The 18,863-nt window shown below is 51.8% G+C and overlaps 1 protein-coding gene across 4 annotated transcripts in view; it reads right to left on the bottom strand.

Annotated features, from left to right (window-relative positions):
• The window catches only part of ELF4 (E74 like ETS transcription factor 4), a 47,526-nt gene that overhangs the window by 5,530 nt on the left and 23,133 nt on the right, over nt 1–18,863 (bottom strand). For 2 of the 4 annotated variants that reach the window (XM_015128186.3, XM_015128185.3), the window contains exons 2-7: nt 11,102–11,385; nt 4,096–4,264; nt 3,565–3,657; nt 1,743–1,934; nt 856–939; nt 560–752 (exon numbers count right to left, since the gene is read on the bottom strand). In XM_015128186.3, the coding sequence (XP_014983672.1) occupies nt 560–752; nt 856–939; nt 1,743–1,934; nt 3,565–3,657; nt 4,096–4,264; nt 11,102–11,176 (806 nt within the window). In that variant the 5' untranslated portion in view covers nt 11,177–11,385. Of the gene's footprint in view, nt 1–559; nt 753–855; nt 940–1,742; nt 1,935–3,564; nt 3,658–4,095; nt 4,265–11,101; nt 11,386–16,253; nt 16,847–18,863 lie in introns of those variants that run through there. The other 2 variants (XM_015128187.3, XM_028842263.2) reach the window with 2 other exon arrangements.

Below are 18,863 nucleotides of genomic sequence, written 5' to 3' on the forward strand. Positions count from 1 at the left end.
CGTGAACCTGGGAGGCAGAGCTTGCATTGAGCCAAGATTGTGCCACTGCACTCCAGCCTGGGCGACAGAGCGAGACTCTGTCTCAAAAAAAAAAAAGAAAAAGAAAAGAAAAGAAAAAGAAAATACAAAAAATTAGCTGAGCGTGGTGACATCCGCCTGTAATCCCAGCTACTCAGGAGGCTGAGGCATGAGAATCGCTTGAACCCAGGCAGTGGAGGTTGCAGTGAGCCGAGATCGTGCCACTGCATTCAAGCCTGCGTGACAGAGCAAGACTCCGTCTCAGGAAAAAAAAAAAAAGAAAAAAGAAAGAAAAGAAAAAGAAAAAGAAAAAAAGAAAAAAGAAAATACAAAAAAAAAAAAGGCCAGGTCAGAGATACAAGAGGACGGGGGGCTCTTCCTCCCAGAGGGGGCCTGGGGAATGGACATAGGAGCAAGCTAAGTTACGAGACTCGTTTCCTTATGATCAATCAGGTCTCCACAAAAGCGAGGAGGACTCCTTGGACTTAAGGAAGGGCTGGTGATCCCCAGGGCAGGGGTTCTGTGTCCCAACAGCTCCTACCTTAGCGCCCGCCCCATTGTCTCATAGTTCATGTCAGGCTTGTTTTTCTGCTTCCCCCACAGCTTGGACACAGCTTTGGAGTCCACCAGTTTGAAGATGCCTTTCTCTCGCTGGGTCCACTTGATGTACTTGGGACAGGTGTTTCTGTCTTGCAGAAGCGCCAGGAGGAACTCCCACAGATAGATGGTGCTGCCTGCAGAGGGGCAGGCCATGAGGGGCAGCCTGGGCAGCTGGGGCACCCTGGCAGCAGGGAAGGGGCTCCCTCCCCACCTCACCTGAGTCCCAGCTGTCCGTACCTTTGCCATCCTTTGATTTCTTCCTAATGGGGATGCTGGGGTCAGTGACAGGTGAGGTACTTCGGTTGCCCTTGGTCTTCCGGACTATGAGGGAAAGGTGAGTAGGATGAGGAGCAGCTTCCGAGAGAGGGCCCGGGAGCTGGCCGAGTTGGCTGTGACAAGGCCAACAAGGAGGAGGCAGGTCACTGGGGCTGGAGGCCCCAGATTGCTCTCCACAGCCACGGCCCTCAGGCCTCTGCACCCTCATTTTCAGGCCCCCAGGGTAGCACTGCAACATGGCTACAATGTGGAGAAACCGAGTGCTTGCAAATAAGTCACCTTTGTGAGAACAGAATCTGCCTAGCCTAACTTCTGATATGGAAAGGCAGCCTAAAGGCACCGCTGTTGTGCAGGTCAGTGCGGTGCTGAGGTTTGGTTGCCATGCTGACAAGGCAGTATCAAGCAGCCATCGCCTGAGTAAATCAATAACACCGGGGCTTGGGAAAGCCCAAAGTCCTCTCTCATATATGGCTCGGCTTTATAAGCTCTGCAGAGGGAGATAAGCACCCGGCATGACTAGTCTTTTATAGGCTGAGGCCCCAGAGGTCCAGGGACTGGCCAGGGGTCCGAGCCTGGTGTCCAAACGCCGAGCCTAGGATTCAACCTATCAAGATCATTAATGTTTCTGAAAGAGTTTATGCAGATCCAGGGCAGACAGGGGCAGCACGGGAAATGTCAGGCTACTGGCAGACTAATGGATGAGGCCAGGTTTTACAGAAGGGAGGCCTTTTGGTCCATCCGTGTCACGCCGGAGAGCTGGCCTCATAACACATCCATAAGCCCTGACCGCCCCCCACGCCCCGCCCATCCCCTCGGAGACACACATACACTCACTCTTCCCCACTTACTTCTCTTCTTTGATTTCCCAGTCTTCTTGGCACTTTCCTCTCTGGAGGCCTTCTCCTCCAGAGAATGCCCCTCCTGGTCACTAGTGTCACCTGCCCTGTTCAGGGCATCGGGCTCAGAGGCAGGAAACAGGTAGTTGGGCAGAGTGACGGCTGGTGCAGGGTCTGAGTCTGGAAGCATTTCGGAGGTATTGACTGCAAGGAGAAAGGCCTGAGGTGGGCGGGGCCCAGGGCAGGGCTGGAGCGGGGTCTCCCAGAGCTGGAGAGATGGGTAGGTTCCAAGGGAGGGCAGGGGGGCTCTTCCCCCGAACCCCAGACACAGGATACACCTGAAAATGCTTCATGTGGCTTGTACCACAAGGAGAGGAAACATCTGCAGAGCTGTGGGCACGAGCTGGCCCCAATCACCGCTGCCGCATTTATAGCCCACTGCTGGTGGTGGGGAAGATCTAGGCGGCACCCCAGGTAAAGGGCCACCTTAATTTAGTCCTTGGCTCATTTTACGACTCAAAGGGGCCTTAGAGATCGTGTAGCCCCATTCCTGTGTTTTCCTGATGAGGAAACTGAGACAGGCCCAGAGAGGGGAAGTCATGTACCCAAGATCACATAGTAAGTTTGTGCCCAGTACAAATAGGCACCGATTGTTGGATCCTGGATGAATACTGGGGAGAGTCAGGACTAGAAATATCTCATATTTCAGCTTTATGGTTTGCTTTCCCTCACTGTGCCATAGCACCCCTTGGGAGAAGGCAATTTGGGGGGACCCTCCTGTGTATCTGCCTGAGGGGCATTGGGAAGAGCCTGCTTTGGGGGCCCTCTGGGGAGTTAGGATCTTGGTAGGATGGGCAGGGATCACTTATTTTATTTATTTATTTATTTATTTATTTATTTATTTATTTAGACAGAGTCTCGCTCTTGTTGTCCAGGCTGGAGTGCAATGGTACGATCTTGGCTTACTGCAACCTCTGCCTCCCGGGTTCTCCTGCCTCAGTCTCCCAAGTAGCTGGGATTACAGACATGTGCCACCACGCCAGGCTAATTTTTGTATTTTTAGTAGAGATGGGGTTTTGCCATGTTGGCCAGGCCGGTCTCGAACTCCTGACTTCATATTCTGCCCACCTCAGCCTCCCAAAGTGCTGGGATTACAGGTGTAAGCCACCGCACCCGGCCCGGATCACTTATTTCTAAAAGAGCCACATGCTGCATCTCTCAGTCTTCCTGGGAGCTAAGCAAAAGAGCAGAGGGGCCTGAGAAAGGCACCCTGGCCAATATTATTCAGCCTGAAAACGGAAAAATTTTTTTTTTGAGATGGAGTTTCACTCTTGTCACCCAGGCTGGAGTGCAATGGCGCGATCTCAGCTCACTGTAACCTCTGCCTCCTGGGTTCAAGTGATTCTCCTGCCTCAGCCTCCTGAGTAGCTAGGATTACAGGCTTGCACCACCATGCCCAGCAAGTTTTTATATTTTTAGTAGAGATGGGGTTTCACCGTGTTGGTCAGGCTGGTCTCGAACTCCTGACCTCAAGTGATCTACCCACCTCAGCCTCCCAAAGTGCTGGGATTACAGGCGTGAGCCACTGTGCCTGGCCTGAAAATGGAAAGAAATTCTGACACATGCTACAACATGGATGGACTTTGAGGACATCGTGCTAATTGAAATAAACCCGTCAGCAAAATACAAAAGGATAAAAGTCATATGTATATCGGTGGGTGTGGTGCATGTATACCTGTGCGCACACATGCCTGAGAAACCAATACATGGATTTCATATTTTTAAATGGAATTATTTTGTTGCCTTGAGTTCAGGCACTGGGGTTCAAACTTACAGATTTGCTTCTCATCCAGGATATCGCTGGGAGACTCCATATTCAGCAAGACTTCTGCGGTTGACATGGTGTGCGAGGTGGCCTCATTGTCATCTGGTCCGGTTCCATGGTGGGAGGAGAGAAGAAAAGTTCCCTCAGGGCACAAGGCAGGGGGTACAGCTATAATCAGGGCCAGCCCGAAGAAAGGATGGTGGTAAGCATCCTTCAGGCTGACCCTGAAGTGAGTGCTAAGTGAGGGAGAAGCAGGGGACCCTGACCAGAGGTACTGAGGGACAGCCAGGAAGGGCCCAGCACCCCTCCTGACCTAACTCTCCACCCCCTCATCTGGTCTTCACTCCTCATCGTCCCACCCCATTTCCACAGACCATGAATCTACTAAGATAGTTCCCTCCTCTGTGAAGCAGCACAACTTTTTGGCTGGTGGCCTTGCCCATTCTGCACGGGGTTACTAGAAGCCATTGTGGGCTGCTGTTCCCTAAAGACACAACCCCTTTTTCTACCACACCTTCTCTGCCCAGGAAGGGAACAGACCTGTCAGCAAAAAACTGCCTTCCAGGATCTGATCCTGCGTCATGCACAAGGTCCCGTCTGTTATGATGCCATTGTGGTCGTCCAACTCCAGTCCCGAGTACAGATGCAGTAAATCAGGGTAGGGTACCTGCTCCACGATCACAGCTGGGAACACAGAGGGGTCTTCCAGCTATGGAGAAGATAGGGATGTGGTTCAAGACCCACCCAGCTCTTCCAGCAAACCCACCCTACCAGAATCTGGCCCTCTGTGCAAGTCCTTATTCTTGGGTTCATCAGGGACTGTCCTTTGTATAGGATGACATCACTCTGGGTCCAGCCTCATTAGGTGATGCTTTCAGTGGGTTCTTGATCAACAGAGATGGGTTAGCTCTGCACCACCAGCACTTTAAGTTTTTGTTTTTCTTTTTGTTTTGAGACAGAATCTCGCTGTCGCCCAGGCTGGAGTGCAGTGGCATGATCTCAGCTCACTGCAACCTCCGCCTTGGGTTCAAGCGATTCTCCTACCTCAGCTTCCCAAGTAGATGAGATTACAGGCGTGTGCCACTATGCCTGGCTAATTTTTGTAGTTTTTGTAGAGACAGGGTTTCATCATGTTGGCCAGGCTGGTCTCGAATTCCTGACCTCAGGTGATCCACCCAACTCAGCCTCCCAAAGTGCTGGGATTATAGGCGTGTAATTACAGCCACTGCGCCCAGCCAAGGGCAAGCTCTTTTTTTTTTTTTTTTTTTCCAGATGGAGTCTCACTCTGTCGCCCAGGCTGGAGTGCAATGGCGCAATCTCAGCTCACTGCAAACTCTGCCTTCTGGGTTCACACCATTCTCCTGCCTCAGCCTCCCGAGCAGCTGGGACTACAGGCGCCCACCACCACACCCGGCTAATTTTTTGTATTTTTAGTAGAGACGGGGTTTCACCGTGTTAGCCAGGATGGTCTCCATCTCCTGACCTCATGATCCGCCCGCCTCGGCCTCCCAAAGTGCTGGGATTACAGGCATGAGCCACCGCGCCTGGCCAGGCAAGCATTTTTAACTGGTTGTAGTTGTGGTTTAATCCGTGGCCAGGTTAGGGCTCAGTCTACGAGGATTAGATTCATTCTAAGGCCATTGGGAATAGACTAGTTGATGGCAAGGGCAAGGGGCTCAACCTATAGTCGGGGGACAGAGGGATTCAGCCTAGAGTCAGGGTTGGGGACCTAGTTCACAGCCAGAGTTAGGGGCTCAGACATCTTCGGGCTCCATCTGTGGCAATGACAGTGGGAATGAAGACAGAACAGAGGCATTATAGAAGTAGAAATGTCAGGACTCAGTCACTGCCTGGATGGGGGAGAGGGGTTCAATTTCCAGCTTTATTCAACAGGGACATGGAGATACTGCTCATGCCAAGGGAGGGCCCAAGAGGAGGAAGAGCGGGCTGTGGACCAAGATAAGGGCTACAATGTCTGGATGTGGTGAGCTTGAGGTACCTTTGGGACATCTGAAATAGAGATGCCTATCAGGGAGTCAAAAATAAGTGTCTAAGAGTTCAAAAGGGAGCTGGTGGTCGCTCAGTCCCTTGGAGTAGATAAGAAAATTGAGATGAGAATTCAACCCCTAGAGAACATAAGTGTTCTGAAATTAAGCAAAGCGAAATTAAAAAGCAGTATGACTGCATGTGTTTTTTTTTAAAAAAAACTCCATATAGAGGCTGCATGTGGTGGCTCATGCCTGCAATGTCAGCACTTTAGGAGGCTGAGGCGGGTGCATTGCTTGAGCCTAGGAGTTCATACACGAGCCTGGGCAACATAGCAAGACCCTATCTCTATTTAAAAAAAGAAAAAAACCTCTATATAGAAGCAAATGTACCAGGATGTTAATCATAGTTTTCTTTTCTTTTTTTTTTTTTTTTTGGAGACGAGAGTCTGGCTCTGTCACCCAGGCACGATCTTGGCTCACTGCAACCTCCACCTCCCAGGTTCAAGCAATTCTATTGCCTCAGCTTCCCAAGTAGCTGGGATTACAGGCGCCTGCCACCATACCTGGCTAATTTTTGTATTTTAGTGGAGACAGGGTTTCACCATGTAGGCCAGACTGGTCTCAAACTCCTGACCTCAGGTAACCCATCTGCCTTGGTCTCCCAAAATGCTGAGATTACAGACATAAGCCACCACACCTGGCCATGGTTTTATTTTCATTATGGAGTTTTGAATGATTTTTTTCCCCCTTTCTACTTTTTTTGTATCTTCCAAATTTTCTTTCATGGGAATGTTGATAATTCTTTTTGTTGTTGTTGTTTAGTCTCAAGAACTGTTTGTGGATGATAATTCTTTTTTTTTTTTTTTTCATGAAAAAAGAATGAGAATGTTCCTCTCTGTGTAGTGTTCCTGAGGGATCCAGAGAAATAAAAATGGATAAAAGACCTTTAGATTTGGCTGTGGGCAGTCACCCTGGCTAGATCAGTGTGAGGGCAGTGCTGGGGTCCCAGGCCAAGTCGCAGTGGATCTCAGTGAGGACAGACCGAGGTAAGCAGTTGGGTATAGTGATTAAGGTCCTAGCGTCTAGAGCTGCACTGTGCATGATGATATCCACTAGCCACGGGCGGCTATTTAAATTTAGAGGTAAATAAAAACTTTGGAGAGCTTAAAAATTCATTTCTTCAATTGCACTAGCCACATTTCAAGTGCTATATAGCCACATGTGACTAGTGGCCCCATAATGGACAGCACAAACAGAACATTTCCAGCATTCCAGAGAATTTCTTTTCTTTTCTTTCTTTTTTTTTTGAGATGGAGTTTTGGTCTTCTCACCCAGGCTGGAGTACAATGGCACGATCTCAGCTCACTGCAACCTCCACCTCCCGGGCTCAAGCGATTCTCCTGTCTCAGCCTCCTGAGTAGCTGGGATTACAGGCACCCGCCACCACGCCTGGCTAATTTTTGTATTTTTAGTAGAGACGGGGTTTCACCATGTTGCCCAGGATGGTCTCAAACTCCTGACCTCGTGATCCGCCTGCGTCAGCCTCCCAAAGTGCTGGGATTACAGGCGTGAGCCACCGCGCCTGGCCTCATTCCAGAGAATTCTGTTGGATTGTGCTGATCTAGAGCCAGAGTGCCTGGGCTTGAGACCAAACTCTGCTGCTCACTAGCATTATGACCTTGGGCAAGTTACCAAACCTTTCTGTGTATCAGTTTCCCCATTTATAAAATGAGAGTGATCACATGATTGACCCCCTAGGATTGTTTAAACAGATCAATACACATAAAGCACTCAGAGCAGGTTCTGGCGTAGACTAAGCTCTCATTAAATGTTAGGTATCAGGGGCTTGTAGGAGACTGGTAATGTTTTATTTCTTAATTTGGGTGGTAAGGGCCTGGGTATTCATTTAATACATGTCTATATCTAAATATGATTTATGCACCTTTTTGTATTTATCATACATTTCAAAATAAAAGTAGTTTCCTAAGAGGCGTGAAAGGGGCTGGGTGTGGTAGCTCACACCTGTTGTTTTTCTTTGTCTTTTCCTTTTTTTTCTTTTTCTTTTTTTCTTTTTTTTGAGACAGAGTTTTGCCTCTTGTTGCCCAGGGTGGAGTGCAATGGCTCAATCTCAGCTCACTGCAACCTCCACTTACCGGGTTCAAGCGATTCTCCTGCCTCAGCCTCCTGAGTAGCTGGGATTACAGACATGCGCCATCACGCCCGGCTAATTTTGTATTTTTAGTAGAGACAGGTGTTCTCCATGTTGGTCAGGCTGGTCTCGAACTGCCGAACTCAGGTGATCCACCTGCCTTGGCCTCCTGAAGTGCTGGGATTACAGGCGTGAGCCACCACGCCTGGCCGGCTCACACCTGTTGTAATCCCAGCACTTTGGGAGGCCTGAAGCAGAAGGATTGCTTGAGCTCAGGAGTTTGAGATCAACCTGGGCAACATGGCAAGACCCCATCTCTACAAAAAATACAAAAATTAGGCCGGGCATGGTGGCTCACACCTGTAATCCCAGCACTTTGGGAGGCCAAGGCAGATGGATCACTTGAGGTCAGGAGTTTGAGACCAGCCTGACCAACACGGTGAAACCCCGTCTCTACTAAAAATACAAAATTAGCCAGGCATGGTGGTGTGCGCCTGTAATCCCAGCTACTTGGGAGGCTGAGGCAGGAGAATCACGTAAACCCAGGAGATGGAGATTGCAGTGAGCCGAGATCGCGCCATTGTACTCCAGCCTGAGCAATGAGAGCAAAACTCTCTCTCTCTCTCTCTCTCTGTAGAGAGATATATATACACACACACATACACACAAAATTAGCCAGGTGCAGTGGCATGCGCCTGTTGTCCCAGCTACTTGGGAGGCTGAGGTGGGAGGATCACCTGAGCCTGGGGAGGTTGAGGCTGCAGTGAGCCACTGCACTCCATCCTGGGCGACAGAGTGAGACCCTGTCAAAAAAAAAAAAAAAGAAAGAAAGAAAGAAAAAAAAAAGAGTGAAAGGGAGGTAAGAAAGTAAAAACAGAGTGTGGAGACTACCCTGGCTGGAAGAAAGTAACTAAAAAGGTGCTATTTTGAAGGTGGGGACAGAAGGGAGAGAAGTTTTTCTTTTCGGGTTGGGGACATCTGAAAGATGTTCAAAGTTGAGGAAAGAAATCTGAGAGCTCTAAAAGATACGGGAGGCCGGGCGCGGTGGCTCACGTCTGTGATCCCAGCACTTTGGGAGTCCGAGGCAAGCGGATCACCTGCGGTCAGGAGTTCGAGACCAGTCTGCCCAACATGGTGAAACCCCGTATCTACTGAAAATACAAAAATTAGCTGGGCGTGGTGATGCGTGCCTGTAATCTCAGCTACTCCAGAGGCAGAGGCACAAGAATCGCTTGAACCCAGGAGGCAGAAGTGGCAGTGAGCCGAGATCGTGCTACTGTACTGGAACCTGGGTGACAAGAGTGAAACTCCATCTCAAAAAATAAAAATGAAAAGTAAAAGATACGAGAGACAGGATGTGATGGATGGTTTGAGGTTTTTTTTTTTTTTTTTGAGACGGAGTCTCGCTCTGTCGCCCAGGCTGGAGTGCAGTGGCGCGATCTCGGCTCACTGCAAGCTCCGCCTCCCGGGTTCACGCCATTCTCCTGCCTCAGCCTCCCGAGTAGCTGGGACTACAGGCGCCCACAACCGCGCCCGGCTAATTTTTTTTTTTTTGTATTTTTAGTAGAGACGGGGTTTCACCGTGGTCTCGATCTCCTGACCTTGTGATCCGCCCGCCTCGGCCTCCCAAAGTGCTGGGATTACAGGCGTGAGCCACCGCGCCCGGCCGGTTTGAGGTCTTGAAGGATGCAGGAGAGAACAGATTAAGTACAGAGGTTGGGAGTTACCCTTGCAAGGAAAAGTAACATTTCTTTCTCCTGGGCCAGTGGGAAGGAAACAAGAACAGATATTACAGATAAAAAGAGAGAAGAGAGGGAAATTGAGGGCATCCTGGGCTTTGAACTTCTCTGTGGATTGGAGGAGAGGCTGTCCACTGAGGGTGGAGGAATAGGTTGGAAGGTAAGAACTGCTTCTGTGAAAAACAGCCTCTATGAAGAAAAGAAACAACTGCTGAGTGGACTAGAAACAAATGAAAAATGACAAGTAGCATTGAGAACTCATGTATGGTAGATTTTTCTTCCTTTCTCCTTGTCTGATGCCCTCCACAAGGCTAGGCACACCACGTATGTTCAATAAAATAGAGCTGCTTTAGGTAAGGAGGTAGACAGAATGTCCAATGTGCTCAAAGGCCACTAGGGGGCAGGCTTTGGTAGGCCGCTAGAGATTGGACAGTTTTCCATCCTCACAGGATTTAGAATAGAGAGCATCTGAGTTAGACTGGAATGCCCTTTGGAGATAATCCAGCTGGATCGCCTCTTGGTGAAGATGGGGAAACAGCAGTCAGATAGGGTAGGGGTCCAGGCGCGGTGGCTCACGCCTGTAATCCTAGCAGTTTTGGATGCCAAGCTGGGCAGATCACTTGAGGCCAGGAGTTGGAGACCAGCCTGGCCAACATGGTGAAATCCCGTCTCTACTAAAAATACACAAAAATTAGCCGGGGGTGGTGGCAGGTGCCTATAATCCCAGCTACTCGGGAGGCTGAGGAGAATGGCTTGAACCTGGGAGGCAGAGGTTGCAGTGAGCCGACAACATGCCACTGGACTCCAGCCTGGGCAACAGAGAGACTTCGTCTCAAAAAAAAAATAATAATAATAAAATAAAATAAAATAAATAAAATAGGGTAAAGGAAAGGACTTGCTCAGGTGACATTGTGGCCAAACTGGGATCAGAACCCAGGGCTCCTGACTCCTAATCTTCCATTCCTTCTACTGTGCCTGGATGCCTCTTCTCTCTCCATTTTGTGGAAGGAGGAGAATGGAGGGCAGTGATGAGTCTGCCAGGACACCATTCAATGGGTACATCTAAATGCACAGAAAACGTGCCAGTGCAGGGAAGGTATGGAGCAGTGAGGACCTGAGTGAGCGCCAGAATCCTGTCCTATTTTCCAACTTCCTCCCACCAAAAGACCTCATTTCCAGCTTGCCCCGGATCCTCAGGCTGGGGCCAAAAAGATGACTCTGAAAATGTCAGGGCCTGGACACTCATCCACAGTTCAGCTGGCAGCGCTCATTCTTGCTATGTGGCTGTCTCCACAGCTTTCTCACTGTGACACTTTGGGAGAAGAGAAGTGGCCGAAAAATGCATTCGATGGTCAGTGTACCCCTTATGCGTTCGGTTCATGTTGCTGACTAACCAACAGCCCAGCTGATGTACTTAGCAGCTGTTTGGCTGGCTCGATGATGGCATGTGGGCAGCCAGCTCCCTAAATGACTGCCCGGTGACTCCGGACCAGCCTCATGAGTGACTGGCTGGCACGCAGGCCCAGTGCCCTGAGCATAGTAGGTGCTTGATGGATATTTGCTGATTGGTTAGCTGTGCAGCCGGCTGGCTCCCTGGCTGTCTGCCTGGCTGTCTGTGTCTATCTGATTGTCCACATGGGCTGACTGTGCTCTGTTCTCTGGGGCCATACCTGGTGGATATCATCATCCATCCCGTTGCTTGCGAACTCAAAGATCAGGTCACTGGGCTGTAGGGTAATAGCCATGCTGTCTTTTCAGAGAGCTGACAATGGGATTATCAGAGCCCTCCAGAACTGTAGGGCTTTCTTGATGAAGAGACACTACCCAGGTACTTTGGAGCCTAGAGCCTACCCCCCGAGCTGCGGTAAAATAGGGGGTGGAGAGAGCTGGAATAGGTGGTGGCCTAAGCCAGGCTCAAGGCTGCATTCTGGGCTGGACCAACCACAGGAGCGACCTAGAGAGAAGGGAGAGATGGGGACAGTGAGTAAGTCACCTTCCTTGAGCTCCGTTGCCGGAACTGCCTATGAACCAGAGGGACCCTGCCATGCTAAGGCAGACTGCCAATAGAGGAGTGGTGGAAAGGGGAGGATGAGGAGAGAAAAAAAGCGACAGAGAAGAAAGAGGTCAGGGAAAGAAAGAAGGAGAGAGAGGAAGTCAACTGAATGGCCTCCAGCGGGAAGTGGCTGAGTGTTGGTGCCTGTCTGGGTCACCAGCATAGGCATCTCATGCTAGTCCCAAAGACACACAGCCTCCCTCCCTGCCTCCCCGCCTTCCCCTGGAGAAACTGACAGATGGAGGAACTTTGCACTCTCTCCACCCTGAAGACTAATCCCCAGGGCATGGCCATAGGGGGAGTCAGGGCGCCCGGCCTGGCCTCATGGACAAGGTGGCAGCATGGAGAATCCCTGTAACTCCCTTGGCTTGGGGGAAGAATCGTGTGAGGGGCTGAGTGGGGGTCTGTGGGTATACAGAGTGCTCTTCTGACTCTGCCTGACTCCAGGTGAAGTCAGCCTAATTTTACCTTGGGAGTGGGGGTCAGTTAGCTCTGAGGGGCCATGTCTACGGAGGAAGAAGTGGGGGTGGTCACACCCATGCCTGCCTCACTGTGGGGGTTGTGCTGTGTGAGGACCAGCAGTGGCCTGCCTCTGCTCTCAGGGATGGGACTCTCAGATGGAGCCAAACTTCCAGAGAGCCTGGAGACCGGGGGACAGGCGGGCCACGCACCCTGTTCTTGTCGGCACTCCCCACCCTCACCACCACCGCTGCCACCCGCCAGAGAGCGTGGCCTCTGTGCTGTGTGTGGGTTTGTGTTCTTGGTTCAGCTTTGCTTTCAGTTTCAAGACTGAACTGTCACCCTGGGAACTGGCGAGGAGAGCCCCGGCTGGAGGAGGGGCAGGCGGAACCTTCCCCATCCTCTGGGGCTGGCTTGGGCCCCTTTTCCAGGAAATCTTCTGTGTCTGCCGCAGCCCAAACACACCTCCTCTTGCCCCACGTGCCCTCAGCGCTCACGGTGTCACATGGCGCCCGGGCCTGCATTTGTTTCCCCTGTCGCCACTCCTCAGGGCTGTCAGTGCCCAGGCGCCTCATGTGCGTGTTGTGGGTGGTCACACCCAGGCCTGCCTCCCACAGCCCCAGCCCTCCCACCTCCCTCCTCGCCAGCCAGCTCTACTCCTCCACCCCATCATTGGAGCTTCTCCACTTCCAGGCGCCACGTCTTTCGTCCCCTGAGCTCGGTTCTGAGTGTGTGGATGTGCATGTGGGTGGGTCCACGAACAGCCTGGCCTCACCATGAGCGCCTGAAGAATTAGGGCCATGCACCATAGCGGGAGCCACACACTGCACTCCACCTCCTTGACACTCCCTTGGCAGTGCCGGGGTGGCCAAACCTTCTCCTGGCCCGGAAAGAAATGAGGAACTTCAGAGAGGGGCAAAGGGGAGGAAAGGGAGGGGGACCACGGTGACCTCCCTGATGACCGCTCTCCCCCACAGGAGACACCCAGGCCTCTCCTACTTCCTTTCCGTTAGCCCACAGGGCTGGCCGTGCCCTCACCCCACCCCCACCCTCACCCCCACACCTTTCCACCCACCCCAGCAAAAAGTCGGGAGAAGTCGCTCAACTCAACCTGTCAGGTCTGAATTACCCTTTGGACGAGTGAGAGGCTGAGTACTGGGAGGAGGCGCCTGGGAACCTGCAGCCCTTGCCCTGGGTTCACTCCTCCCACCACCACCCTACCCCCACCAGACCCTGTCTGCAACCCATTCTCCACTGGTCTGTGAAGCCTCCCAAGGCCATTTATGCTTGGAAGGTCTGTCCCCCCACCTCCCGCCACTAACCTAAGCGCCCCAAGGCTTGCATTCCACAGCAGCTCCCGCCCTCCCACAGGCCTTCTGTCTGCCCCCAGGAAACATTCTCATACTAATCAAATTAAAGGTGATCACTTTCACCTAATCCCACTTTGTCTAAACATGAAACTCCTGTGTGTGTCCCCTCCCCCAAGGTCACCCGCTATAGCCCTTCCCTTTGGGCTTGCTCATCTCTTCTTTCCAGATCAGGATTTCATGTTTGCGAGTTCATTGCTGGTGCTGTCTGCCTGGGCTACTTTTATGCACCTTCCTTACCTCCCCCATAAGACAGAGGCTTCCTTGAGGGCAGGAACAACTGAGTTGTACATTGATGAAACCTTAGCACCTTGCATCATGTGTGGCATGTAACACTCAATTTGTGTTTGTGGAATGAATGCATGAATGAATGAAGGGATGAACGGGTGGATGGGTGGATGGATGGATAGATTTGTGGTATGGGTCAGTCAGCAACTGTGAGGTGTGTTCTCTGGGCAACATTTATCTGTACACAGTGGATGCGGGTAGGTGTCACGTACTCTGCCTTACGTGAGAATGAGAAAAATGCGCATACCTTCTGGGGTGACCTCTGTATGTTTTTGCATTGTCATTTACCCGGGTGCGCTATTTGTGTTGGCTGTGGCTGTGCAAGCGCACTGTAGGTATATGCGTGTGCAGGGTGTGTGCATGTGTCCCAAGCATGGAGACGTGTGCACGAGAGCCTCTGTGTGTCAAAGGGCTGCCCTGGTCTGGCCGGCAAAGCCACAAGCTCAGTTGTCAGTTCCTCCTCTGGGCCAGCCTCAGCTGCCTTCGTGAGAATGACAAACCCGAGCTAATGCTGGCTGGAAGTGGCTGTGCTGAAGATGGGGGTGGGGTTCTCAGGAAGAGAATGCCAGTCCCAGCTATGTGGCCCATGGGTCACGGGGGTGAGATCCCCCAAAGTCCATGTGCTAGGGAGCTGGTGGGGGAGGGAGGCAGCCAGGGCCCTGCACTGCATTGAATGGGATCCTTGGTCACCAATGCAGAGAGGTTTGAAATCAAAGAGAGATGATTCCCAGGGCATTCTTTTCTGTGTCCACACGTTGAAGTAGCAAAATCCAGGACTTGGTGGATGCAGGTTTTGAGGGCTCGAGTTTGTGAGGTATTGTGAGGCTGTACCCGGCACCCAAGGCTCATCCTCGTGATCATCTGCCCCGAGCCTGAAGCTAAGGTCTTGAAGGGCTGGAGGGGGAGGAAGTAGCTGTCCTACTCTTTTGGCCGAGGCTGAGAAACCATCCCGCCCTAACCTTCCAGTCCAGAAAGTTTCCCCCTCCCCCTTGAGATGTTTGAGGATTTGAAAGTGAGAGGTGGAGAGCAGCTCATTTGCATGTTCACTCACTCTCCCCAGCAGAGGAGTGAACCCCCCTTCAGTCCTTCAAAATAACCTCGTTCTCCCAGGAACCTGAAACCAAAGATGCCACCACCATAGGAGGTGCGCCCTGCAGGCCAGGGAGGCCCCCACCAGGGGCTCCCCTCCAGTGGGCCCTTTGGCTGGGATGCAGCTTCCGTAGCCTAGAGTCCTGGATGCTGCCTCCCCAAGTGAGTGGAGGATTCAGGGGGCACACACGGACACTTGGCTCGGGGAATTGAGGTGCCTGGGAACCCTTAGTAACTGGTGGTGAATTCCCCTACCTTGCCCCATCCTTGCACAGCTCACAGCTTGCTCCAGTCACAGTCCACTGGCAGGGTGGCAAGAGCTCCACTCCCTTCGCCCCCTTTGAGGCCCTACAGGGTCTCTGGCTCCCAGCGCCTGTCTTACTTGGGCCAAAAGCAAAGCCTGTGCGAGAGTCTGTGCCCCTGGGTGCTCTCTGAGTGTATGGACCGCAGGAGGGAGTGTGCAGGCGAAGGCGCCGACCTCCCGGCCCACAAATAGACACCTCTGTGGCTCTGACTGCATTTCAAAACCGAAGCAAAATAGAAGTGGTTTGGGCTGCTCCTGTGTCACAACTCAGCCCCCTTCAGACGCACAGACCCTTCTTGGGGCTGTCACTGAAACATACCAGGCAGTGTCCAGCAACCACTCATCTGAGCCTCCCCTACAGGAAATAGCCCTAATGTGAAAGCCACGTCCACAGTCTCCGTGGAGTGAGTTTAAATCTACACCCGTTCAGCTGAGCCAATGGCTCTCACAGAATTGCCGGTAACACCCGTGGCATTTTCACACATGCCAGGAAACATGGAGGCCAGATGGTCAGCTGGGCCACAAAGCACAATTCTCCTTCTCCGGTTCCTTGTCCCCTCGGAGCCAGCTCTAACTCCTGAAATACCTCATCCTCCATGAAACCTTTCTGGAATTCTCTGGAAAGGAAGTGACAATTTCCTTCATGCCATTTCCCACTCCCTCAACACCCCTCCCCCACAACCACAAGCAAAATGGAAACTACCCCAGGAACAGCTGTACCCTCGACTGAAAAACAGCCCGTCCTCCGGCGAATAGTCCTCAAGCAGGGAACTGCCTGCTGCACCATGTGACCAGTGGCGTGAATTTAAGAGACAGAAGGCCAGAGTCAGGACTATATCCAGTCTGTAGTCCTGAGCAAAGCAGAATTCACCCATCCACAGGACTCGAACCCACAACCTCAGTCCAGTTACGACTGGACTCCAATGAGCAAGCTAACCCTCCTCCTTAAGCAAGTGCCCAGTGAAGGGGTCCTAGTCACCGCTATTTTGTCAGCTCTTTCTCCTATTCCTTTCTTTCTACCACCCACTCCATTTGAGATGAAACCAGGAAGAGGGAGGGAAAAAAGAAAGGTTTTGCAAGCTCTGTTGGTTGGGGTTTCTCTGCGCTTATTTACAAGAAACCCAGTTTCCTTCCTTGCTCCTCTGTCACCACCTGATTCCAGCATAGGGCTTGTCCCAACTCTGACGGCGAGGTGGGCCCAGGACTCTTCCCCAGTTACAGGCCCCGCTCTCACACCCTTCTCAGCTCTCCTCTTCCCCTACCTTCTTTCCAGGCCTTGGTCTGTCCCAGAGGAGGAGTGATTACATGGCAGGTCCCAGGCAAAGAGATGCTTTCTCCTCTTTCTCCAGGGGACCCACAGCCCACCCACAGTGTAGACTGCCTAGGGTCCAGGAGGAGGAGGAGGGAAGCGTTCCGGCTGCATCCTAGCAAGATGTGTGACCATGGAAAAGTCGGCCATCTTTCTGGGCTGTGGTTTCTGTCATCCTTCGAGCGGGTGAGGGTTGTGAGTAATCCAGGCTTAGCAGGCGCTCACCAGGGAGTCTCAGGTGAATAAAGATGGCAGTGGAAAAGCACTTTGAAAATTAAAAAGCGTTCATCCAGATGATGAGTTTCAGGTGACCTCCCAGAGAGCAACAGGGGCTGTGGGCCCCATTAAGCTCCAGACGGTGGACCCCACTGGCTCCAGAATACACAGGGTGGGGCTGGAGGGTTCCAGCTGTTGGGTGGGAAGGGGCTGACTCCTCGCCTGGGCTGGGGGCCCGGCAGGGAGGGAGGAGCAGGCTGCTGCGGCTGGTGCAGCGCTATGGGTCTCCTGTCCTCACCCCGCCCCAGCTCTTTGGGTTGTGGTTATGTGGCAAGAAAGAGCACTACACTACAGAAGCCCCATAAGGGAGGAAGAGGAGGGGGAGGGTTAGTGACAAAGACAACCTATTTCCCCAGCTGCCCTGAGAAGGCCAAAAGAGCACCCCCTGGAAGTGCCTGCGGCCACCACATCACCATCTCTAGTGCTTCAGGGACGAGGCACAGGGCAGTGGCACTAAGCCAATGACGGGAGAACCCACTGCAGGAAAAGGGAGAAACCCAAGTGTGTGGCAGCCACTAAACCCCAGTATAATAGTCTGCCAGCTCCAGCCTAGGAGAGCCCCCAGAAGCCCCTGCAGACCCTAAGATCATCAGCTTTCCAGCTAGAAGTCCCAGCTCTGCCTTGGGGTTGAGGCAGGTCACTTTCGTCTTTTGTAAAACAGGGATCTCCTACTTAGCTCAAAGGGTTGTTGCAAAAGGCTAATGAGCTAATATAGGCAAAAGCTCTCTGCTATGCCCCAAACGTGTTTTTCTTTTTTTCTTTGTTGAGACGAAGTCTCACTCACTCTGTCACCAGGGCTGGAGTGCAGTGGCGCGATCTCGGCTCACTGCAACCTCCGCCTCCAGGGTGTGCCTCAGCCTCCTGAGTAGCTGGGATTATAGGTGCGTACAACCACGACCAGCTAATTTTTAAATTTTTAATAGAGATGGGGTTTCACCATGTTGGCCAGGCTAGTCTCGAAATCCTGACCTCAAGTGATCCACCCACCTCGCCCTCCCGAAGTGCTGGGATTACAGGCGTGAGCCACCATGCCTGGCCAGAGTGTTTTCCAATTCCCTGGTCTGATTTGTTACTTTGGGGCTGTGGTAAAGCATATCTTTACCTAGACAGAGAGGAAGAAAGGGAAATGGAGGTGGCGGGATGAAATGAAGGCTGAGGGGACAAAAGCAACAACTATAAAATGTATGGTAGAGAGAGGAAACCAGTTTGACTAGAGGGAGAGAGGAACATTGCTTGGGAAGCTGGATAAGTGGATCCATGGAACTGTGGAATATGAACTTAATATGGAAACTGACTGTGAGTTACTGTAGATTCTTGAGCAAGGGAGGGGTATAACAAGCAGCCCTTTAGGAAGGGCAGTTTGATCTGGATATAAGAGTGGGCCTGAGGCAGGAGAATCACTTGAATTCAGGAGGCAGAGGTTGCAGTGAGCTGAGATTGCGCCACTGCACTCCAGCCTGGGCAACAGAGTGAACACTCCATCTCAAAAATAAATAAATAAATAAAACAAGAATGAGTCTGCGAGTGGAGGAGATGGAAGGAGACCAGGTAGGGTAGCTGGAAGTCAGGAGGTGAATCCCAGAGCCACCCCAAAGGAAAGAACTTGATAGACTATGGGGAGATACAGTAGCTGTAGAGACCCCAAGATGTGCAGCGTGTTCTCGCTGTAAGAATGTTAAAAGATATTGCCAGATGCGGTGGCTCATGCCTGTAACCCCAGCACTTTGGGAGGCCAAGGAGGGTGGATCACCTGAGGTCAAGAGTTTGAGACCAGCCTGGCCAACATGGCAAAACCCCATCTCTACTATAAATACAAAAAGTAGCTGGGGCGTGGTGGTGGGCACCTGTAATCCCAGCTACTCGGGAGACTGAGGCAAAAGAATTGCTTGAACCTGGGAGGGGGAGGTTGCAGTAAGCTGAGATTGTGCCACTGCACCCCAGCCTGGGTGACAGAGCGAGACTCCATCTCAAGAAAACAAACACTGACTAGAGACTAATTAAATTCATTAGTGGTTTTTTTAGAAGCTGGGATAATCTATGACTTGGTACCAACAGGATATTAAGTCAGATAACTTTTATTGAAGGGACAGTGTTCTTTGTCAAGGTCCCTGCCAGGCCAGTGCGTGTCCTAGAAACTAACGCGAAGCCTCCTTGCTCAGATCTGGAACTTTCCTGGGCAGCAGGGGCCATGGTGTGGTTGCTGCCTGCTTGGCACCGGCTGCTCCTCCCAAATGCGCCCTTCTGCCACTGGCCAATCCCCAGGCCAGCAAAAGCAAAGGACAGTACT

This window comes from Macaca mulatta, chromosome X (assembly GCF_049350105.2).
Source record: "Macaca mulatta isolate MMU2019108-1 chromosome X, T2T-MMU8v2.0, whole genome shotgun sequence".
NCBI lineage: Eukaryota > Metazoa > Chordata > Mammalia > Primates > Cercopithecidae > Macaca > Macaca mulatta.